This window comes from Lonchura striata, chromosome 3 (assembly GCF_046129695.1).
Source record: "Lonchura striata isolate bLonStr1 chromosome 3, bLonStr1.mat, whole genome shotgun sequence".
NCBI lineage: Eukaryota > Metazoa > Chordata > Aves > Passeriformes > Estrildidae > Lonchura > Lonchura striata.
Window position 1 is genome coordinate 34,134,111 of NC_134605.1, and position 25,399 is coordinate 34,159,509.

The 25,399-nt window shown below is 38.7% G+C and overlaps 1 protein-coding gene across 2 annotated transcripts in view; it reads right to left on the reverse strand.

Annotated features, from left to right (window-relative positions):
* Positions 1-25,399, reverse strand: part of CRIM1 (cysteine rich transmembrane BMP regulator 1) — a 171,579-nt gene that overhangs the window by 139,134 nt on the left and 7,046 nt on the right. For both annotated transcript variants that reach the window (XM_021528080.3, XM_021528076.3), the window contains exon 2: positions 17,371-17,544. In XM_021528080.3, the coding sequence (XP_021383755.1) occupies positions 17,371-17,544 (174 nt within the window). The remainder of the gene's footprint in view (positions 1-17,370; positions 17,545-25,399) is intronic.

A 25,399-nucleotide genomic window follows, 5' to 3' on the forward strand; every position in this document is an offset into this window, starting at 1 on the left:
ATCTTATGGAAGAAATGCTTCACACAAGAATTAAAAAGAACTAGCAAGGTGTCAATATTGAGTACTGCCATTTATGTTACTCATCTTCATGCTAAAAGGACAAGCATGCTGTGAAAGCATGAGAATGAGGTGTTGTCTGAGCTAAAGACTGCAACTAAGGAAATTTCCACCATACTTAAATGTTAGGAAGCTCTCCAAGCACTTGGTTTTCATGGTATTTGTTATATGTCTGCTGACCTAGGAAAAGTAACCTGCTTCTTATATAACCTGGAACTTTGGGAAAATAAAGAAGTTGACTTTTTTTTTTCAAGTCTAACTGCCACACAGGCAGGCTGCATAATACTACAGAATTTAAACATGACTATGCAAGAGCAAAATACTGAAAATTAAGGCAGTTTACATGTTATCTCTTCTTTACAGGGAAAAGATTGCAAGGAAAAGAGTGGTTGTCACTTCTACCTCGTCCAAATGCTGGGCTTTTTTTCATTTTGGAATATTTCAGGATTTTATTATTGGGGTTTATTTGGTTTTTTTTAGTTACATATAATTTTAAGATTTTTTATTACTAACATATAAAAACACACTTTAGATTTTTTTCCCCTTGACCATCAAAGTATAGAAATGAAAGTATTATAAACAGTGATATTATCCTGTATTTCCACATGCAGTTAGCAAGGAGCAATTTTAGCATGATATTGAAGTGGGAACATTTCATACTTTCTGGGGAATACAGCACAGAAGAAATCAGATGTCTTGACTAGAAAAGATTTTATTAACAGGAACAATGAACTTCTCCTTAAAATGTTAATCCTAGAGGTAAATTAAGTGAAATGCAGGAATATAAAGTTCTCTCAACTAGCTGAGAAAAAGTCAAGACAAATGTTAGCATGAAAAAAGGAAAGTGACTACAGTTAGAAAACTGTAAGAGTAAAATGAGTGAGAAAAGTAGGAGAGAGTCAGTTACCATCATGTTTGTTTATTTAACAAGAGGAAGTTTCCATGTCAAGTTACCTACAATGTAACATGGATTACAATAACTCATATTTGCTACATCAGAAGCTTCAGTAGTGAAAATTACAGTGCACCACCACTACAATTTTGGTGAATGCTTGCTCATGATTTAGCACCTAGTTTTCCAAGCAAAAAAAGATGGAAATATGGCAAGATAAATCCTTTGCAGAGATGCTTCAAAAGGATCAGAAACTGAAAATCTCTCATTGTCTAGAAAGCAAGTCAGAAAAGTTTTTAACATTTATCCCATCCCTCTTCTCCAGTTTTTAAATTCTTGTTCTACTATTCCTAATGCTCTTCCCTCTGTTTAACTGCTATTTCAAGTTCTATAGATTAAGAACCAAAAACTGAAATGCATCTGAATTCCTGTGTGGTCAAGACCTGTGGTGGGGGCAGAAGAGTTAACTCAGACAATGGTCATCACTCCTTCCACTGCTGCACAACATTCACTGTGGAACAGTAAGAACTGTAAATATCTAGATATCCTCTTATGCCACAGACAGTGGAAGTCTCAACCATGTCATTATTTTTGGACATTAAAAACCACAATCTATTGATGAATTCTAAACAAGAGAGAGAAAGCTATAAAACCTGACTGTACCTGAGAGATACTTAATGTTTTCCACAGATCAAACATCTGTACACTTAACATTCCTTTTGCTAAGTCTTAAGGGGGCATTGAAGGCAATAACCACTCACTGCAATTGAAAGAAGATAATTCTACCATAATCTTCTGGAAAGGAGGGCAGCACCTTCACACACACACAAGAAGAGTGCTTCAAAACATTTGGAAGGCATGGCTCCTGCTCAGCTCATTTGTTCTTGCATAGTTCTTTGGATCAGCTGCAGCCCCACTACTACAAAGTGAGATGAGGGAGAGCATTCTTCAGTAGCTTCTACAGATGCTTGGTGCCAGCAACTGCAGTCTGTAATTTGTCTCCCATCCTGTCCAAACAGGAGCTATGATCCAAGTTATGGTAATTTGGTATGTGCAGCATTGGTAATAAAGGGCTAAATACACAGCACTAACTCCTACAATTGCCTCTTCAAAAACTATCTGAAAGTGATGCTGGGTTTGATGGGGTGGTTTTATTCCAAAGAAAATTCCCTTTTAAGGGACTTACCTTTTCCAGTGCCAATGAATCCACAGGCTCAAGACTGATGGAAGCCAGGGACTGCAGAACTGACAGACTTAATCCACCTGCTAAAAAGGATCATGCTGGAGCTGGTAAGATACACTGGCTGCACAGTCCAAATCTAATTCACTTAACACAGTGTGGCATCTCTAGGGAACCTTACTGCCTAGCTTCTTGGCCAGGCAGAGTCACAGAAGCCCTCTAAAACCAACAGCCCAAGGTCACTGAGGTCCCTAAGGGGCACAAGACACACCAGACCTATGCATCACTCCCCAGACACACTCTCATAAATCAGCAGAAAAACAATATCCCACATCAAACCACACTGAAGAATTAAAACATTTGCATCCCAGCTAGTAATTATATCTACTGTAAAATGACAGAAGAACTGCAAGGATGAAATTAAATTTCTTCACACAGAAGTCAGCAGAAAATTCATTCAAACCAGAATCACAATCTGGACATTCAAACAAGCATTGTCAGTCTTCTCTGCATCTTTTTTTCAGGAAAACCAAAAGGATCATCATAATAATTTCAGGAATTTCTAAATAAAGCTCACTGCACTCATACAGCCTCAGTATGACCCTATACATCAGGACAAAACAGGGTTCTAAAGCTAACTCTCTTTTTTCAAGAGTGTCACCCAATCTCACAGACAGACATTACACAGTGTTTCACATTATTTCAAAACAAAGTTTAACATAACCCAAGGCTGATGAGTTACACAAGGCATTTTCCCTCTGTCTATTTCCAGTCCTCTCTCTAAACAAAAACCCCTCAAGACCCCATACAAGACCTCTATCACAAAGGGGAACATCTCTTCACTATCAGTCATTGTCTCATCAACAGGACAGATATACACCACTATCTCTAGTAGTGCTGCTCTTAATGCATACTCCAGAGCTGTCTTTGGCACTGTAGTATCTTTAGCATCTCCACACACCCACTACATTTCCTTTCAGTAACCCCCTTCACCAGCACTGAGCTCTTCAGCATCACAGCTCTGCCAAGGCAGCTTAAGGAGTTTATTTTCTCTCTACCTCACTGCAATAGCCTGATCAGGAATCACCACCACTTCCAAACAGTCAACAAAATTGGGATGTTACATCCAGACATCACTGCTTATCTGCTCAGTACAGACTTGCTTTCATCATCAGTTTAGTATGCTACGTTATACTGTCTCAAATGACAGTATCAGGATCCACCAGATCTTGTGTGTTGGAGGTCTCAAGCTGCAACCATCAGCCATTTTCAACATGTCACAGGAAAACACAGTCAACAAATTTCCTTTCTGAAAGGAAGATTACTTTCTAAGCACAAGTTTTAAAGTTCTACTTAAAAGTAGGAAGAACAAACCATAATGTAATTTATAACAACTAACCTCAAACTTTGAAGAAATACCATGTTTCCTACCGTATGATGTAGGAAAACAATAACTCGAGCATAACTTGGAACTGAAGGCATATTATGCATAAATACCCCTGGCTGTTACACCACAAACAAAGCCTGTTGAATGATCTCCATGGTATTGGTTTGTAGGTAGAAATTATACAGAGGTGATGACATGAACAGGATACAAAAGAGAAACTATACACATAATTCTGAACACCAAGATGCTTCAGGCATTTCTGCCAGCATAGTGTATTTCTTTAAATATATTAAAACCAGATGACTTTTTGGTATTTGGGCTTGTTATTTCAATTTACTTTTCTATGATAAAGAAACTGAGAGCCAAAGTAGTACCTTCCTGAAAACTTATCTTTTTTTTTGGCTGAGCTTCTTTCCCTCACAGTACATCCTTCAACATTTCTATACAGGTTTCATGAAGAAACAAACACTGGTAATATTAAAAGGAATCGTAAAGACAAACAAGCTTCAGAAATGTGTGCCAATAAAGAGCTCTTCAAAATAGGCCATGGTGCCTGCATCTGACAACCCAAAATCTCCTCCTTAAAAAAAAACAAAGCCCACCCAAACCCACCTTGTCCAGATTAGAATGAGAGTTACATCTAGCACCACCAAGAGCACAAGTTCACAAACATCCCTATCACATTCCCAAAGTGGTATCGCAGAGCTGGACAGTGGCTGCAACAGCACTTGCATTTCTTATTCAGCTGTTCAGAGCAGATCCACAGAGAATGAAGAAAGGAATGAGATATTCATGAGGTGTCGGAATACCCAGGAAGATCACCAGAAGCAAGGAATGATTTGATCCAGGGTAGCTGGAGAAGAGACTGTTAGAAGCAGACAGAGCAGATGCACTAAAAAGGTGAAGAAGACTGCACAACTGACTGGGGCACTGAAAGAAAACTGAGGTGGGAAAAAAACATTTGCATGCAAACTTCTATTTGAACTCACTGAGAAACAAGAGACTTGTATAATTCCTCCAAGACACTACATTCAAAAGGTGATTCTTGGTCATGTGATTATTCCAGAAGAGCAAAATAAAGTTAAACTAGCCAATATTTACCCAACAAATGGAGTAAGCTGTCAATCAGTATTTATCAGATTCATTACTAAGCACACACTCATAGAGGTCTTCATTAAAAGAGATGGCATACTTATGAGTAGATCACGAGGGCATGGATGTCTCTTGCATTAATAGTACTGTATGCCTGTTCGAGATTGAGAGGCAAGGAGATTGAGAGGCAAGAAGTTTTCTATTGCCATCCCTGGTGTAGCAGTTGCCCTCTGGGCAGTTTTCCTTATCTCCTGTTAATGGGCCTATCAATGTCTTAGCAGGTGACTCAGATAACTCGCTCCAGAAGCCATTTCTGTTTAACAGGGGATCAAGGACACATCTTTTGACTCAGAATAACATCAACCATTGTGAGATGCTCCACCCTGGGGGGAGGAGCTAAGAGTTCCCACCTAGATATACCCTCCATGTTCCTGCCACTGTATTCTTTACAAACCATTCCTCTTAAATGTCACTGTCGTCTCTCATCTATTAACAACAGAATCAAGAAAAAGGGAAAGAGTTTTGTTGACATCCAAGTGCAACTAAATGCAACTGCTTTTTGAGTAGCAGGCTTTTCAGAAGGGGTAGGCAGTCTGAACAAGCAAGGATACAAGTATGTTGCAAGCCCTCCATGTTTCCCACAACAGCAGCCAATATAAACCCAATTATGATAGCATGTAAACATCCCTACTGATGTTTACATGATATTTGAAAAGTGTTTTCAGTATACTTAGATGAAGAATCAAGGCACAGAAAGAAATTCACAAAATAGATGCATGGGTTCTGCCACCTAGTGGTATCTAGAGCCCCAAGTTACTGTATCTACCATATTATTATTACTTTTTTTTTACTGGAAGCATTTGACAGCAAAGAACATAATAGAGAACACATAGCTTCACTAGCACTGAAATTACTAAGCCTGGTCCCTTGCGGCTTCCTTTCAGAATTGCATTCTGTAGCACACAAGATGATGAGAGTTTCAATTGAAGCTCTTCTATTTGTTCAAATAGTAATAGTATATGTCTCTTCATCAGTCCTCCAGCTGCCACAGATTCTCTGCTGCCTCATATTGAAGTGGATTTCCTGCTGTATAGTCTCATAGCACCTGCCCATGCTCAGTACTTGCAGAATGGTAATATCTTTGAAGTATTTACCCATTCGTTGAAATTGTTCAAATCTAATAAATCTTAAAAGTAACCATGAACAGGAAACAGGGAAAAGCAGAGACTGAGGGACAAAAGCAGCAGAATTATAAAAGCCTCATTTCTTCACAACACCATTTGAATTGCAATTTGTCAATAAAGAATCTTTGTTGGCCCCAATAGCTTAAGGGATTCCCCTCCCCAGCTCAACAGCATGGACACACAACACATCATGTCAAGGCAACAGGGAGAAGGAAGAGTGTGTACAAAGAAGCATAGAGACATGAACTCCTTAGGGCAAGAGGCAGCAGAAATCCCCCTTTTCACCAGGCCATAAACTCAAAAGCCCCCTTTTCCACTTGGGATTCAAAGCCAGAAGCATCTTAATGCCTAAATTAGGTCACTCTTTGTTTACACAAAACATGGATGAGAAAGGAAGTATCAATTCATTCAACTTAGTCAGGATGGGTCAAAACTACCAGACTACAAGGCACAGAGTAGCTTGCTGGTTTTTTATTTCTTTTTAAGAAAAGAAGCCTTATCAAAGGTTTATATTCAGAGAACACACTTGAACACACTTCACACATATGTAGCCAGGTAACAAACCATTCTTTTAATTTAAGACAGTTATGCTTCTTCTGTGGGAAAATTGACAAAGAAATTTAAAGTGATGTCCTATTCTTATTAAGCTATACCGCACAGTTATTTTAGGTTTCAGCTCCCATTTGCCGTCTTCTGTAATCCTGGAACACCATGAGGTCTTCTGGTCTGTATCCACTACACATAACATAGTAAATATCAGACAGGGTGAGGTATTTTAGCTTCAGTCCAGAAAAGCAAACAAACAAACCACAAACAACAACAAAACCCCTCACTAAGCAGAAGAAAACAAGCCACCATGCTACAAAACAAAAAAGACAAAAGCCCCAAACCCTAAAACAAACAAAACCAAATATAATACAGTTGTCTTTTTCTTTTGACAAGTTTCCTTTGCCTTCCCAAGTTTTCCTCCAACTCCATAGCAATCCTTGTACTCCCCAGTAAGTTCCTTAACTGTATGTAGCCTATGACAATTTTGCCCTTAAGGAGTGGGGAAGAAGAGGGAGGAGAAAAAAAAAAAAAAGGGGAAGATCTTCCACAAGGGGTTCACAGGTGAACTAAGCCTGAAGAGCTAGCAATGATTCACAGATTTCTACTGGACTTTTATGAGGAAATAAGACTTAAGTAGGTTTTATTTCTTGCTCCATATTCCAGATTTGAATTTCAGTTATGTAAAATATTACACAAGTAAGAACTACCATAGTGATGGAAAGAGGTGCATGAGTGACTTGATGTGAAACCATGTTTGATCACACAGTGATGAGTTTTGGGGACTGCAGCTGTAAAGACAGACTAGATTTCTGCTAGAAAGGAAAGCACTCTTTCCTTTGGCAATGAGCTAGTAGTTTTTACAGCAATAGTCCCTAGGATTGAGTGGAAAGAGATTATTGGAATGAGTACATTGGCAAATCAATGCTTCAAAAATGCAGGACTCAGAGTAAACTTAGTGTCAGACACAAACACTTCTGTCTGCAGCCTCCTGAACCAAACTAGTGGTGGTTACAGAAAGGGCAGGACTTTCTTACAATGAGCACTCATGCTCTGGTCTGCATGTAGGACAGCTACTCACATGATTGTAGTGTCATTCAAAAGAAGTTAAGGATGTGTTATTGTGAAGTTACAGCTTTATCTCAGTTTTCAAGCTTCAATTAATCTCACTTCGTATTAGTACTGAACAGATCCATTGAAACTCTTCTGCAGTGAAAGGAACCTACAGAACACAGTAGCAAAGCACAGTTCCCTATACAGGACAATCTACATAAGGGATTGTTAACTAGGTTAGCCAGAGTCTTTATTTAACCTCATTTCAATAAACAGCTTGCTCAGACAATAGCGAAGGAGATAGTAAACCATTTATAAGCAGTACCAATGCATACCATCCCTTTATGTGATGCTAGCTCCTACAGACCTGGTTTAGAAATCTCAGTAACACCCCACAGAGTTTTGAAAAAGACTAAGCAAACACATGCCTAGAAAACAAAAATCTTACTAAAGTTAGAATAACTTTATGCAGTAATGAAAAGTTCTAAACCACCACACTTTACATGTTGAAAATGGCAACCTTTTCTTCTTCTCTTCATTTTCTACCATGCCTCAGACTCATCCATTAGGTGTTATTGTTTTGTAAGAGATTCAGACCTATCAGCAAACCAGTCAGATCACGTTTCTTTGTAACAACCATGCTACCCAGGTACAGCCCTCGAGCCAAGATCCAAGTCCCATCCACCCTCAGTTACCTGTATGCTGTCCCAAATATCCACTGTCCTGTAATACTCAGTTTCTTACTAAACATGCCTAAGGTCACACAACAAACAGCATTAGCACACAGATCCATGAAGCATTTTAACTCTCCAACACTAGGAGAAGATGTCAGGGAAAAAAAGATGGGTATGTCTTTCTCTTTTTATTTTCCCCTCCTCCCCCACTCCACACACATGCACTGTACTTTGATCTTGCTTGGCTCACTTGGAGTTGCCAGTTTCTAGTAAAGCTGGGATGAGCAGTCCTGCCTTACTCTGTTCTTCTTGGCAGCTCTTGACTTGGCAGCTGCCAGCAACATGCTCAGGGAGAGATCCAGTTCAAGGAGATTGACAACATTTAACTCCCAATAGCTCTTCAGCTCCAGCAGATGAGTTCCAGGATCAAGGTGTTTGTTTTTCTACCTGGTGTGCCTGTGTTGCAGGACATCCAAAGCCCCAGCAGAAGGCATCCAGTTATTGCAAGCTGGCAGCTAAGAGCAGTGGCATGCACCATGGTAAGGACCAGATGCACAGAATGATGTCATAGACTGAAGTACATGCCTTAACGCTTCAGCTTACATGGCAGTATGAAGTGCAAGACTACTGAAAAGCAACAATATCAAGATTGCTGTTTTAGTTTTCTGTCACATGTGATCTACCCAGGTAAAGAATACCCACACTGCCCACAAACAGCACAGTAATTAGAATATTTTGTTTAACAGACTTGACATCTTGTTTTCTATCCATCATTGTAGTATGGTACATCAGTCACAAGTTTATTAAACCATTTTGGATGTTTGAAGTGGTTTTCTTCAGAAGCATCCAGATTAGCTTTTTAAAAATATATATTTTTACTCAAGTTGTAAAACCTTGATACTAGTACTCTATCCTGACTTCTAAACATCAACAAGAGTTTAGGAACTTTTGTTCAAAACTCCCATAAAGCAATAAATGCAAATTACAGAAAGATCCAAAGCAGAAAGATTAAATATGTTTCTTTTGGCATTACTTTGTTCCCTATTTATGTCTACAAGAAGCCTGACATGACAACTGCAAAGAAAGACCTCAGACATACTCATATAAGTGTGCCAAAAGGATTGGAAGCCCCAGCTCACATGATGAGAATGTCAAGCATTTCCTCTGCTGCTGTGTATGACTGTACCTCCCAACCAGGGGTCAAAAGAGATTTGAGTTTTCAGTTTGGGGCTTGGCGGTTTTTTAATATTTGTTTTAAATCAAAAGAGTGCTTTCTTTGTCCTTCTAAAGTTACATGCTAGTGCCAAAAATATTCAACATTTAATATTATTAGTGCAGTCATTTATAGACGCTGCAATTTTGGCATAGATATCTGACGAGTCATTTAAATTCTAGCACCTTAAATTATGTAGATTGGTTTGTCACTATGCCAACAATTTTTACATGTCTAAAACATACAAAAGTCCCATTTTTGTCTGTTCCTTACTACAGCCAAGAGTTATTGAAAGCTTTAGCTCTTCTGGACAGAAAGGCAGAACCTGCATAACATCTGATTCTAGACAAACTATGTAAGTACTTGTTGAATGAAGAAGGGAGTTTTCATGAACTTTTAACAGCTATAATTTAAAAAAATACTTTGAACATGGAACAGTTGAAGGAATCTAGAAAAACAGGGAAGAGAACACATGCAGGAATTCAGGAGTGAGTAGAGCTCTTTTTTACCATCATTAAGGATAAGAAAGTCTTTGAATAGCTTTTTCAAAAGAAAATCCAAACACTCTCAAGATCAGGTTTCACATTTAAAACCAAAGTTTCTCTAGAAGCCAACTGGTTCAAAGGATCTTGCTTCGATTCAAGTCTCCATACATACATACACACATCTTGGACACAAACAATTTGTTGGTAATGCATCACTCTATTACAACGAAAAATCAGTTGGATGATGTAGAAGTGGCAATAGTGTTTGTTTTATTTAGAAAACAACACCACAACAACTTCAAGGCCTAAATTTGGAGACAAAGTGCTAAAATAATTTGTCCCATACTATATAACTGTTCAGCATTACGAAATATTGGTATGTTATATATATTATAAGAGACAACTGTGAAGTTACTGAAGTGATCCAACAACAACAAAAGAAGTTGATTTTACAGAATAAACTGTTTCTTTTTATAGAGACACAGCCACTGTACTAAAATTGTCATATCGACCAGCATGTCATTGATACCACTATCACTGCATGCATTCATTCAACACTCAGTTATCTCTGTCAGCATCAACGCCACCTATATCCAAACAAGACTTGCCCTGTCAAAACAAGACCTGTGACCCAGCCACAGGAATATAACTTCCTGCTACTATACGACATTAACCTAATGTTTACACACCATTCAATTGGAGATCTTTGCTCAGGTCTCTTCTGTCAAACATAGCCAACTTTTGATCTTTAAAATCAACACTACATCTGGAAGCGTTCTGCTGAAAGCCACCTGCTTCATTTTCACTCTCTTTCTCAACTTCAACAGAAGTAAGGCCAAGCATTCATTTTATCCTGTAGCTTGTCACTACAGTTAAAGTGGACCTACTTCAAGCACAGCCTAGTTGCCAACATGGAAAAGAGCTTTGGGAGGCACAGAATTTATCAAGCTCAAGATCCGACCAGCTGTAAGATACCTGCCCTGTTTTTTCCTAGTTTCATAGAAGCTCCAGGTACAATCAGTTATCTTGTATTCAGTTTCAGGTGAATGCAGGTAAGCATTTGATACGGAAAAAGGCAAGAAGAATGCCCCTTTGTCTCTAGGAACAACCCTGCTTAGACCATTACATCTGACTGCTGGCTTTGTAGGAGGCATTTGTCACTCAGTTCTATCACAGAGCCTATAGTAAAAGTTACACTTCTGTCCACAGCAATCTCAAACAAGTTTAAAGAAAACTGAAGTGTCACAAATGGAAAACCCAGTACACTCTCCATTTCACACTAGATGCCTGAGGATACAGATGTAGAAAAGCAGGCATGGCATCTGTACAGCAGCTCACATGAGCAAGTGCAGCACAGCAAAGCAATAAGCTCAGTTACTACACTGCAAAAACACCACACAGTTACATAAAATGGCAGGGAAAAATAGAAAAGACACAGAATTGTAAACAGTTTTTGCAATAGTAACAATTTAGGGTTTTTTAACCAGCTGCTCAGTTTTGTGTTCTATATTCAATCTTCCCTCCTAACAGTCCCTGCAATGCAGCTTTTCCCCTGTTAATACAAACTGCATTATTCATAATCTAGTTAAGCCTAAAATTAGGTATCCAGCCACATCAATACAGAAATATGAAAGTCAGTTTTCCCTTTTGATATCTTTCTGAAACTTCTACAAGATTTTCCTCTGGTTATCTTGAAATCTCATGGCATAGATTTTGTCTGTGTGATATCTTGCCTTATACACAGGACATCCCAAAATAGCCAATATATTGGCTAAAAAAGTCATACATCCTTGATCAGGGAACTGTTCTCTGAGGAACTAGAGTCAGGAAAAAATGACAAGTCCTGCAAATAACACTGCACTGTCATGCTGTGAAAGCAACTGCAGTGCCAGATGTGCCACTGTCACAGTACCCTCTCATCAAGATAATGATTGAGTTCTCTTCCTTTTTTGTTTTGGAAAATTGCTTTGTATATTGATATTCATATTAATATTTCTGATCTGTATTATTTCCATATCAAATGTGGTTTTTTCCCTTCTGTCTCTATGCATTCAGAAAAAAAGCCCAAAAGCTACACTATGGGTTTTCTGTGTTCATGTGAAATTTTGCCTTCAAATGCACTTACTTGGCTCTCACAAGCATGTTCAAGGGTAAAATCTGGATCTTTGCCCCAACTGCATTCCTTATTGCTAATACATGCCAACCTTCAAAGTTCAGTTATTTGAGGAAAAACATACGTTAATTGTTGTGCAAGGGGAGTGGAAAGTATATCAGATTAAGCACATCTGAAAGTATTTCACTCCACTCTTTGCTTGATAAATCAGCATAAAGCTGGAGCTATTCTCTTCTAGTTTTACAATATAGTCATTAAGACCACACAGGTGAATTTTTACACAAAATCAAACTTAACAACCAAACAAGCATTCAGAATAAAATTACCTTCTCATATTTGTTATTCCAGGACTGGTCTAACAGGTATTGCAACATTTGTCAGCATAAAGTTATTCAGTTACATGTAAAAATAATGGAATGCAAGGAGCGCATTGCAATAAGCCACCTTAATAGATACCAGCAACTTAAAAGGCATTTTCCTTTCACCTATGTAGAACAGCAGTGAATAGCTTGGAAAGGTGCAAGCCAGGTAACGAAGAAACAATTCTGAAAACAACAGTTTCAATAGTTTAGTATCACAGCAGCACATTTTACATGGGACAGAGATAAAAGTAAAAGAAGTTCATTAACCTAAAGCATTAATCAGATCTTTCATTTAAAAAGACACAGATTTTATCCTTCACATTTGTCCTGAATAAAGCCCGAGTTTAACTTCGACATGGAAAATGCTTATGGGTTTGGATAGAGTAGAACTGATGAAGTTGACTGGTTTCTTCTCTTACAACTCAAGTGTACACTGAAGCTATGAGGCAAAACTACTGTCATTGCTATGACTGATAGCACTTATGCTCTCTGGAAAACATGTTTGTCTGTGTCACAACCTGATATTATCAAAGCAAACTCTTTGAAAGAATCTGTAGATTGAAGTTCTCATTAAATCAGTTGATGAGAACCTAGCCTGATGTACAACCCACCTAGTGAAAGACTGACCCCCAGTGATGCACTGACCCCCAACTTTCCCTTCACTTCCCAGAGGGAAGAGGAGATAGCTGTTCTAGCAGGGAACTTATATTTAGAAGTGAGCTATCATTTGAAGACTAGATGATGCCTCTGAAACAACAGCGCATAAGAGCCCAGATCCAGGCCTGCTCTAGTAGAGGAGGAGGAGCAGGCTCAAGAACATCCTTTGGTTCCCATTCTTTAAAGCTCTGTAGGGCTATATGAACTGGTGCCATCCAGGCACAGAGGGAGAGAAAGCAAAGACCCCAGAACTGGAATACAGCCATTGAAACTAGATTTTCAGCTAACTGAATAGCCACTACATTAAAAGTTTTCCATGCTATTTCCTATCAATACCCTACAAATTTATCTTGGTAAAAAAAATTACTTCCTCTTAATTCCTTATCCCCAGTGATCAGCATCTCACACCAAGTCTGAAGAACTGACTCTTTTGTGATGGCTGCAGATATTTCTTTGCAAATTGTGACTACAAGAATGCATAGATGCAGTTTATTAAGACTCCTGTGATGAACTGTAGTTCATCAGAAAGAAGGAATCTCATCACTTTCCACCCCCAGCCATATTTTTCACTGTCCACTCCAGCAGTCCAAGTTCAACCAAGCTGTCATCATTAGAAGGCTCCTGAATAGAAAAAGCTTTCCAAGCTCAAGAACACAGGATTTCCTGAACCATATCAGAACAGGCACTCATCAAAACAATAACCAAAAGCATTTTAAACAACAATAACAAAAATGAAACCAAACCCAAACACCCCAACACAGGAATCTATTATTGTTAGTATTATTATTACTAGGTATGCAATAGCTTTTCCAGACAGTTTCTTTCTAGGCCCAAATGTGTGCATTTCCTCGTAGCAGGATGGTTCATGACCTCTGTACAAACCTTCTCTACAGAAAGTCACTGATGGTTCATGTAGAGAAACAGGCACTTCAAGCCTGGTGATGGAGTTGGGAGGCCTCTAAGCATAAATGTGCTTTATGCTATATACTCTATGGAAGTAACAACTCTTTAAACATTTCCAGCATGTCTACAAGAAAATTAGACAGAATTTAGCTACCAAGTTCTATGACCAAACCAATCCTTTTAAATGTATCTAATCCTACCGTTTTCCAGGAAAACAAGGGCAAGGGATAGAGATGAGTACTTGCATTACTGAGACTGCACTTTAGCTTTGCCATACTTTCTTCCCAAGAGACAACAGTGCCCCAAAGAGGTCACACACAATTCAGTAGAGATTAATTTCTTCTCATTACAGGCTTTCCCAGTACAGGGCAGAGCACGTCTCGGGGAGACAAAATAAAGAACATGGCTTCAGGGCCTGTCAATGACATCTAAACATTGTGACATCAGAGCCCAGGTGAACTGATTTTGGGACAGAGGGGTAGAAGTTGTTTTAAGTGAACTGGGATACAAACAGAATTAAATAGCTAGGCAAAGAAAGGGATAGAGAGAGGTAAAGCTGGAATGAAATATGAGGAGCCCAGGAAGGCAGGCAGAACCCAAGCCAATAGGAAAAGAAAGATCCTACATGAAGCTAACAGGAGAAAACTGGGTTAGCAGAGGAAGAAAGCTAGAATTGACATGAAGCCCAGAGGGGAAGACCACACACAAGCTGAAAAGCTTAAGACAAACCAGATAAAGAAGGAAGATGACTGGAAAGGCTCTTGAAAGGGAAAGGGCTAGCAGGAAAAGGCACAAGAAAATGAAGTACATGCAAAAACCTCAATCCTTAGCACATTCCCATATGGAAATGGGATTCCAGATTTCAGCTCACTATTTGTTGCTTGTCAGGTTGTATCTATGCAACAGATTCCTTATCTGCAGGCTTTCAGCAAGCAGGGCAGTTTTCTTCAGAAACTCTTATTATGGTGTATCCATCATTCAGGTATTCAACTTAAGTCTTTTAAATCACACTGTGTATTTAATTATCCATGTAAAGTGTGGTGAGGGAAGAGAAGTTAGACTACCCTCCCTTGGTCCCACTTTCCATGGCAACAGATCCTATTAGAGTATTTAAAGGTTTAAATTACTAGTTTCAAATCTTCCTGCTATTATCTTTAACAGACAAGCCAAAAGAGTGAAGTATACATCACTACTTTGGATTTCATGAAAATCTTAATTTGACATATTTAACAGATCTTATGAATCATCCTTTTTTACATGACACTACACTTTAAAATTCAGCTTGCCTTAAATAAACTGAAAGATTTCTCTATTTTAACATGCTCATAGAGCCGTCTGGTTTGTGTGCTACCTAAGCCATGTTTCAGGTGGACTTTCCAAGTGGTTGAATTCTATTTTCAGACTACTAAAATCTGAAAACCTGAAATATTCAGGCAGCAAATACTAGTTCAGACACACCAAAGTGTCTATTCCATTTTACCTAAGAGACTTGGCTTGCTTAGCAAACAGGGACGTGGCAAGCACTAGTGGAAAAAAGTTATTCTTCTTTTCCGTTAGCTTAGGTACAGGATGAAGCATTACTTTGGTTTTAATTACCAAAACAAGAACTAATGCATTTAAAGAAACAACCTCCATTAGCAGTTAGCATTCAATTACCAATCCTAGCCAGAGAAAGAGGGAATAAACATTTACAGGGCAAAAGCCAGCAGGCAAATTTAACAAACAATATCTGTAAAATGTAGAAATCAAAATTACATTATGACTTTTGCCTGTCTATTAGGAAATACAAAGGGATTTACTGTCCAACATCCCTCAGTAGTACAGTTTCATAGTCTGAGGATGCAAATGCAAATTCACATTCTTAGGAGTGAAAGCTGGACTGTTATAATACTCAATATAACTGCCAGACTTCTGTTATTTAAAGGTACCGTTGTTGCTTCAACACTTGCATCAGCCATCCTGTCCAACTGTGAAAAATTAAAAAGTCAACAGGCCCTAAACACTTCTACTGGTGCCCCACAGTCTGAGGCTTTGGAAGAACACCCTCCCCACTCCACAGAGAAAGAAACCCTAGAGGAAAAAAAAAGGAAATTACACCTCTGAAAGAATAATCACACTACAGCTGTTGTACCTGTTTAAATGTAGAATATTGTTACTTCATGGATAATTATGAAATGCTGTTTTTTAAAAATGAAAATTTAGCTGAAAAAAAGATTGCTAAAATTAAGTGACTCAGAATCAACCTGATTCAGCTATGCCATTGAACAAGCTAATTCCATTTCTTCCAAGGCTGCAAAGTACAAAAAGACAACCCACAGCAGATTTTCACAGCAAGTACACGAGCTGCCCTGCCAGTAAAGTCCTGCTGAAATACTACAGACTTAGTCACATATTCAAAAATGAAAAGAGAAGTGGTAAAACTGAAGCATCTATACATGCTATTGCCCACTACTACATCAACAACAGACCAAAGGTTCTGCCTCTGCTCTTCCTAGAGTTACATAAGGAAAAAAACCCACAAAAATCCCAGACCAAGCATTTGTATGCCTTTAGTGAGCAATATAATGACCAACAATGAGTATATTTCTTCAGTTTCTCACAACACCTCCTTACTTAAAGTCTGTAGCACAAAATCAATTTTTCTTAACACAAAAGAAGTACAACAAATGACATGACGTCACACTTCTTTAAGTCAAAGATCCTCTAACTTAATGTATTTATAAGGCTACTGACCATATTTTAACTTTTTCCATACAACTTTAAACATTGGTTTAAAGTAGTCTAATTAAGTAGATCCACACCACTAATCAACTTCTGCATGTTCCTGAACACTTTGGGGAATAAACAATAATTACAACATCATAAAAAATGGTCCATGATCACTCCTTTAATTGCTGTTTAGAACAATCCAGAAATACACCATGCAAATTTAATTCCAGCTGGATATATTTGAGCCAACTCACTCCCAGTTTAGCTATAAACAAAAGAAAAAAAAGGAAAAGCAAATATGGATGTATGCATAAGCATAAACATATGAGGCCTAATACAAATATAATCAAAGGAACAGAGGAACTGTAACATAGAAGCAGTAAGATAATGTCACATTACGTAAACTTAAAGAAAATAGAAATTCATGCATTCATATAATAAAAGATATAAGCATAATCAGTAACTACACCTTTACTATGTCTTTACTATTAAAATCCATGTTTGTGTTTCATGTGTTTATTCACAATTCAGTCATATCAACACACCTAAATAGTATTCCACACTGCTTTGCAGCGGAATATAAGCAAAAGTAGCTACCACAAGCTATAAACAGAACTGTTTAGCCTTAAAATCTGCAAACATCATAGCATGTTTCTTCCCATCTTAAATTTAAGCATTTGGAATAATAAGCTTATGAGGTACTATCTTCCTCTACAACATACACCTCTTTTCTGACATGTCGAAGACCAGAGGTATCTGAAACTACACAAGTCATCCTTAAACACATACGCTATGCTCTAGTTTTTCATCAACTGCACAGAAAAAATATTACTAACTCTGAAATACTGAAGACAAGTGCTTACCTTCAATCCTTTTTAAGGCCGACAGACAAGTATCCTGGCTTGGAAACTCAAATGGATTATTACAGGTCCGAATGGTGTCACATTCGCACTTCCCGTTGATTATGTTACAACCTGTTATAAGGTTTTCATTGCATGGTTCAAATCCAAGAAGCTGATCATCATCCCAGTTTTCATCTAAAATAAACAAACAAACTCACTCACTATTGGATTTCAGCCGCAGTACGTCATTTTCAGCTGCTCTGGAGTTGGGTGCAATTCACCTGAAGTTCAACACCGTGCTAAACAGAAGATAACTGATTATAAAATAACAGACTAATCCAAACAGTGGGATTTGCAAAATACCATGTCTTGCAGCTGTTGTACTGCCCATTTTGCTAAAGCAACTGGCATTGTTTACTTCAATTTGTATGAAACTGTCATGTTAGGAAAACGCATAGCTATAGTACAGTTGAGTGCTTTTCTAACAAAAATAACTTTTGCAGATAGTTGAAGTTATATTTATAATAGAAGTGAGAGCATTGTACAGAATCTGCAGCTGTTACAGAAGTTAAAATTGAGTCAGAAAGAGAGTATTTTAAAGGATGATTAAAAAAATGCATCACATAGAATTCACTCCACGGAGATAACTTTTTATTACAGAAAAGCTGCAAGATGCCAGACCTCTGATTCCGTTATATGACCAAAAATGAGTTTTCCAGCAGTCCTGAATTATCATACATATTCTTGGAGAACTGATGAAGCACACTGCAATCCTTGTGGTCAAGGGTCTAGGGATAGAGGGGCCAGGATGAATCCCTCTGCTCAAATAACTTTGTTCCTTTTGAATCAGTCCTGTCAAATGTGTGTAACTGGTGGTCCAGTTGTAACTGCCCAACTTCCTTTTAGAAAGCCACATGCAACAAGATTTTTTTTTCCTCCAGAAAGAAATATAAATCCAGAATTCAAAAATATTACCAGTCCTACAATATCTCAGTTGCCTTAGGTCAAGTGCACACACAGCAAAATCTCACCAAGTCAGAAAATTAATCAAGCCAGAAGATTAATCAAGATAGAAAAATGGATTTGAAGAGACCTTCAAGATCATCCTGTTCCAACCCCCCTCCATGGACAGGGACACCTTCCACTAGACCAAGTTGCCCAAAGCTCCATCCAGCCTAGCCTTGAACACTTCCAGAGCACCCACAACTTCTCTGGGCAACCTGTTCCAGTGCCTCACCACCCTCACAGTAAAGAATTTCTTTCCAAAATCAAATCTGAGCCTATTCTCTTTCAGTTTTAAACCATTCCCCATTGTCCTATCACATACTTTTTCAAGCAAGACTGCAGAAAAAAAACTAGGCACTAGGTATTCTTCACTGCAGAACACCAAATGTTTTATGGACAGACAAGCTTGGAAAATTAAGTGCTACAAAATAGTTGCACTGAGTCCACCAACTTCTACTAATGACAAAAGGAAAAAACAGATATTTTTAATCTTTATATCGTTATATTCAAGAGCAGCATTCACACTGCGCATTCTAAGTAGCTTACCTCAAATTTATTTGTTCTCATCAAGCAAGTTTCCAATACAGATCCTGTCAAGAAATGGGATGCATGGTGGGTTTCTTGTTGTTGTTGGGGTTATTAGAGGCTGTCCTCCAGTAGGAGAGGCCACAGCCAATACAAAATTGTCATTCAGTAGTCTGATACTCAACAGAAGCCTAAACACTAACAACAAATAACAGTATATACACACACATGCTGAGGTTGGCAAGTAAATTCTTTCCACTCACAGAAATATGCAGAATATCCGCTAACCTGAAGTTTTTCCTGTTTAGGGGGGGAAAAAAGTATTCAGAAAGAGCTGTTTACCAATTCAATACTGTATATGAGCTACAGGAAGTGCCACAGCAGATTCTCACTGGTATATTTCTCCCTGTACAACAACTTCCTTGTTTACTATTATGAGCTGGCAAAGTAGCCTGCTGACACAAAAAGCACTGATTAAAAAAAGTCAATTTTAGATGTGAAGATGGGAACTTCATGGCTCTTCTCCATAAAACTAGCAAAAGAAGAATAGTCACTAACCCCAGGAAGTACTTTTTTTTCTTAGCTTAACCAATCATCCAATATAGCAACTGTACCCATGAAGTCAAAGGAAGTGCAGAAGTTCCTAAAGAGAAACTATTAAAATTCTTTCAAAGGAAGATGCCTGTCTTGTAATGCTTGGGATGCTCGCATTGTGATGAGGACATGCATGCAGAAGAAAAAAAACCAAAAAACCCTGAGAATTTGGAGAACAATAATACTTCCTGTTTTTAAGAAGCCGGAATACAGCCTGGACAATTTGTATTTTAGAAGTCACGGCAGTAATCCATGTAACAACAAGAACAAGAGCTACACCTATGGTCCAAGATTTGCTGTTTGAAATTCTGCAACAGCAAGGACCACAGCTTCATCCACACCAGCCCAACAGCCTTAAAGTGCTTGTGCTGCTCCCTGTTTGTGGCAAGAGCATTCCTTCTGTACTCCTGAGTGCAGGACAGGAGCCCAGAGGAGCATGTGGGCTCTCAGCCCTGTGCTCCCAGGCCAGTGCAGTGCAGACTGGAAGGACACACAGATGGCTATACACTGCTGCTTTTCTAGCAAACCATTTTAGAGCATTTGTCCTGCTTTGCCTTGTAGTAATTCAGCACTAGATCTTCTCCAGGCAGCAAGATCAGCATGATCCTGTCACATGAGAGCTGCCCACCCCACCTAAGGTGGGACCCAGCTGGCAGGGAAAGCAGACTCGTCCTTTACCCATGGCAGAACACCTCGATGCACATGCACTGCACAGTGTGGCACTACAGGATTCCCAGGACAGGTTAGTGGCTGGTACCACATCTGCCAATTCTCGAATTAGTTTCCAGAAAAGGAGGTACACAGGAAGCACATGGCCCAGTAGTAGCTGCACCTCAAGTCTTCACTGCCACATGCCTCAAAAATTAGCTCACTAGCCATTAAAGTCTTAATGAGAAATCCCTTAGTAATACCTGTTCAGACTGTACTTCTAACATGTTGAATCTTCAAATAAGGTACTTATTTTTCATTACTTGGTGATAACAGAAAAGTTGCATTCAGACAGGAAGAATGCAAATCCAGTTTTAGCCTGCACATCTTCTACCAGCCTGTTTTTCACACAAGTTTATTTAGAAAAAAGATTTCCGTCAATGAAGTAGCAAACATGTAGCAAGACCTTATTTTAGTTCAGCAAATCAGTGCCAAGTCTACCATAATTTTTCATGCAGACTAAAGACTGACTCCTTTTCCTAGTTGATTTAGTCTTTTTATGAACAGAATTTCAAAGTCCTGTTAGATGAATAATTGTTTACCATTTAGAATAAACTCTCAGAAGTCACATCAATATAGGCAGAACAAAATTCCTTGGAAGGTCAGGTACAACCATATGAAAGTATTCTTGAGCTAAAGGGATGAATCCAGCCTAGCACTTCAATTCCAAGCTTTGTACACTTGATGCAAAGACATCTAGTGCTCTCCTTGATGCAGATAAACACTGGTCCAGCATGTTTGCACCTTTAGAGGTCAGCAATATTTTAACTGATAAGGGAATGATATCTTGTAGAAAACATATAACCTAGCCTCTATTACTCACAAAGATCAAGATGTCCTGGGGACTATTCCAAAAATAAACTTGTACACACCAGTGATTTGGGACCTAGGACAAACTATTCCAGGCTGTATACCTTTTCTTGCATGCTCTGCTTGATTTCTGTGGCTTCCTTTTCAGAAGACTGGGTTTTTATGCCTACTTCTCAAATGTGGATGATGTGAACAAAAACCAAAATGTACTAATTTGTGAAAGCTTTATTTCTCTGCGAGCAGGGCCAACAAACCCCAAATATAAGAATCTGTGTCTCACATTTTGGTATGCACATCCTATCCCCTAGCTACTTCTAGGACACCTAAAAACATAAAAATTAAGTGTGTACTTAACACTCCAGAGTTTTTAGAAGCAATGCAGCTGAAAAAAAAGCCCAAGTAAACTATTAGTTTTCATCCAAACTGATCTTTGTTTAGCTGTGATTTTCACTGCCTCATTGTGTTGGCATGATCAGAAAAGGGCAAAAAATCAAAGGGTTGCACTTTTTAGCTATTCTGAGTTGTCACTGGAGTCTTCTTATACAGTCACTCAAGCACCTTTTGCACACAAGCCTCAAAACAGTTCAAATGCTCCCAGCAGGCTAATAACTACAGCTTCAAAGTCATTTCTCTTTCAAATAATTTCTATCTACCTGCAATTCCCCACTCCAACTCATTCAGACAAGTTCCAGATAATAAACTTTCAGACAATAAAGTAGCTCTGCATTTACTGAGCTCAAAGTTAAGTCTTGGACATAGTACCTTTTAATTCTTCTCACTGTGCTTTCATACCAAAAGGGAGCCACAGGAAGGGAGACTTCACATTAATCCCAAACTTTTTTCCTTTTCTCTTCGATAATTCATATAATCACTTGCTTTCTGCAAAACAAATGTTTCAGCTTGCTAAAACTTCACATACTACTCTGGGTTGCTGAATTCCCAAGTCCTGTCATAGCATGCACCTAAAGTAGGGAAGAGGATTAAGGTATTAACAAGTTGAACAAGAGGTCCTTAAACAGGTCTAGTCTGGGAAATAGTCTGAGAAATATGTCTCTGGTAAGCAGCATTCCATCACATCTTCCATACTAAATCCTACATACCAGCACTCACAACACAGCACCATGCAAGGCATAGTGGTCACGATTGAAGCATTCATCTTATTTGCCTGAAGAGCTGCCTGTGTTTTTAGAAAAGCATGCTATTGAGAAACTAACTTACTTTCAAGGCACACACTACCTCATTATGGTTACATTTGTTATTTATTATTCCCCATTCGCAAAGGATCGTCTCAAAACAGGTGCAAGCTAAAAGTACAAGGAAAGACCTTTTTATAAACTGCTTCTCCACTGCTTAAAGTTTTGCTTCCCCTTCCTTCAAGTTCTCAATTCCTTCTGCCTGCCACAGAAACTTCTGTTTTGTGCCCCAACCCTTCTCTTTATTTCTGGTTATTTAATGAATATCAGCTATTGTTTGGAGAATGCTGTGCTTTTCACCTTCAGTTTATCACCTCAAAGCATCGAGGAACACACTGAAATGATCACTGAAGTACCACTGTTGAAAACAAATACACAAGCATTTGGTCCATAATAATCTTGTTTACCACCCTACCCTTTGGACTGTAATTTAAATGGAGTGGATCCAGTCAACTCCCATAATTTACATTTAACTGCAGCATGCTACTCTGCTACTTCTGCCCTTTTTTTTAAGCATTTCAGGTAGCTCTTTAGATGCTGAAAAGAGCAAAGACACCATAAACTACATTGACGACCTGGAAGTGAAACTGTCCAAGTCACACTTTACAGACTCTAGCATCCTTTTAAATCTGTATTTGAAGACAAGAAAGAAGCAATCCTTATTGAGACTGGTACTGCCCTCTGAGAACTGGGAGGTAGAGGGGGAAACCTTTCAGAAACTTCTCCATGAAACTAGACCCAAGGTCTGAGCCCCATCCCTCCAGCACACTGGTATACACAACAACATTTTCAAATCAGTGGTATTCATTAAGACAGTATGAGACTCTGAAAGGATTCTAACTTGCTAAAATAAAAAAAGGAAATGCTTCTTGCCAGTAGACTCTCGCTTCGCTTTGAACAGGATAAAAGAATGATGGAAAGGAAATTCATGTTTTGGAGGAACTGAACAATAGAAATGACTAATTACCACTAAAGAATGCTTGAAACCCAGCCCCAGACCTTGAAAAGCAGCAGAAGGAAAGACTAGCCTTGAAGTGAGTTTGAGCTCATACACTGGCTTCAACCCTTTCCCCTCTTGCAACTTATTCCTCCACTGAAGTCATGAATCAAGGACTAGAGCTGGCAGAAATTTTTATGGTAGGACACACAGCTGAGAGTTTTGTGAGAAAGCATTTTTTTCCACATATTGGAATGGTTCATTTTCCAAGATCAAATCTTCATGTGGAATGTACAGCAGTAAAAAAGGGTTTTGCAGCTTCCTGAGAAAATTTCTAGTCAAAGCTAGAAAGCAGAACTGAACCATAACATTTTTAGATACCTCAGAAACACACGCATGTATTGCTTGTCTCCAACCTGACTGCCTGCGTTATCTTAGCATGTATCTCAGGTGATCAAATCCCCAGTGTAGTGAGAAAGATTTTCATTGCAGCAACTCTTCTTGTGTCTGAAGACAGTAATTTCATACTAAGGAATGCAGAAAGTATTTAAACAGATCTGCTTTCCAGTGAATTATCAGAAACTCCACAGAAGCCTTGAGGAAGGCAAAGAGATAAACAGAAATGTTAAGTGAAGCATGTGACATGGACAACTACTGCAAATTTTGAAGTTTTCCTCACACCATCTGGAATACTTTACTTCTCCAGGTACACCCCCACACCTTTTTTTGGGAGGGTGTGGGGGAGGGGAATGGAAGGAGGGCAGGATGGGGAGGAATGTGTTGTGTCTTTTTTTTTTATGACTTTCACTCTTAGTGTTTCCACAGCAAAAGTAAATGGTACTTCCAAAAGCCTTCTTTCCCAAAGATGGTCTGAAATAATAAATCATGAGTTTTACATTTACACACCTGAGAAAAAGACTTACAAGCAAATTATCTTAATCCAATGACCAGAAACATGTCTTGTTCATAAATAGCTGATTTAAAATACTGCACTGTGTCCCAGGATTTAATTGGTCAGAAAAAGCTCTGCCAGTACTCCCCTGATAAGAACAAGCATGGACAGCGGTGTTTCAGCTGTCATACCAGATTTTTCCTCTAGCTCTAGAAAACTCATTGCAAAAATAATTGCTAAAGCCTCAGAAAAGGGCCAAAGCTTCATAACCATTTTCCAAAGCAGTCTAAAATTCCTTTTTTTTCCCCCCAAGCTATACTCTGCACCCAAATGCTTCAGAAGCAGCATGCATCAGCTTCACTGCAAACAAGTAGTTTTCTGACAGCTTGCTGAAGCTGCTAAGCAGAGGCAAAGCTGACAGGAGTAGGAAAAGTTTTGTCGAAGACAAATTCTGGAACAGGGCCATGAGTAAAGCAACCTATACCAAGAACAGTCCACACTACTGTAAGAAATCTGATCCCCTAAATATTTTGCCACTTCCCCCCATTCATTAATACAGCACCAGTGAACACCATCATTACAACATTTTTCAGAGGAATTCCACCCCATCTCTTAGTCACAGAGGACTACAGGAAAAACTCAAGCCTCAAGGGGATTTAAAATTACCCTCAGGGTAATTTTAGTTTCCTGAAACCTAACTTAGAGATAGACATCAAGTTCAGCATTCCTGTTGTGAAAGCAGCACAGGTTACATCAGTGCATGTAACACCATTATCAGTATTACCCCAGTTTTATCAACAACCTATCAGTGAGGTGCAGAAGTATCTCCACACACATATCCAGCCTTTCTGAAAAAATCTTGAGGATAGAACACAGCCTCTAGCAAAACACTGGAATTTAATTAATTTCATGAATAAATGACCCAACAGAATAGGCTCTTCTGTATTCAGAAACATTACACTTGCTAGATTTTTCACTTTCTAGATTAAAAAAAAACCAAAAGAACAAATCCAAGCCCATCCAAACAAACAAACCCCAACCAGCAACTGAAGCCTAACATATATAAGGCTTAAAGTTTAGGAAATTAATAAGAACATGGGAATTGGTGTAAGCCTATGAACCAGTCAGTGCTCTTCCTCCTCCCCATAATCCTGCCATCCCCAGTTTGTTTTCTTATTCAGTCTTAATAAACACTTGCACAATCATGACCCACAAGGTGGTGTTAGCATGATTTGCAGATTCTCAAGTTAAGTACCCAGTATACACAGTGAAAGCTGCTGGGGACTGAATATTGCCTCTGGTAAAGGTGTGAACTGCTTCCATTCTTCTCAAAACATTAGGAGGGCATACTTCCCCAAAACAAGGCCAAACTAGTCTGTTTGGACA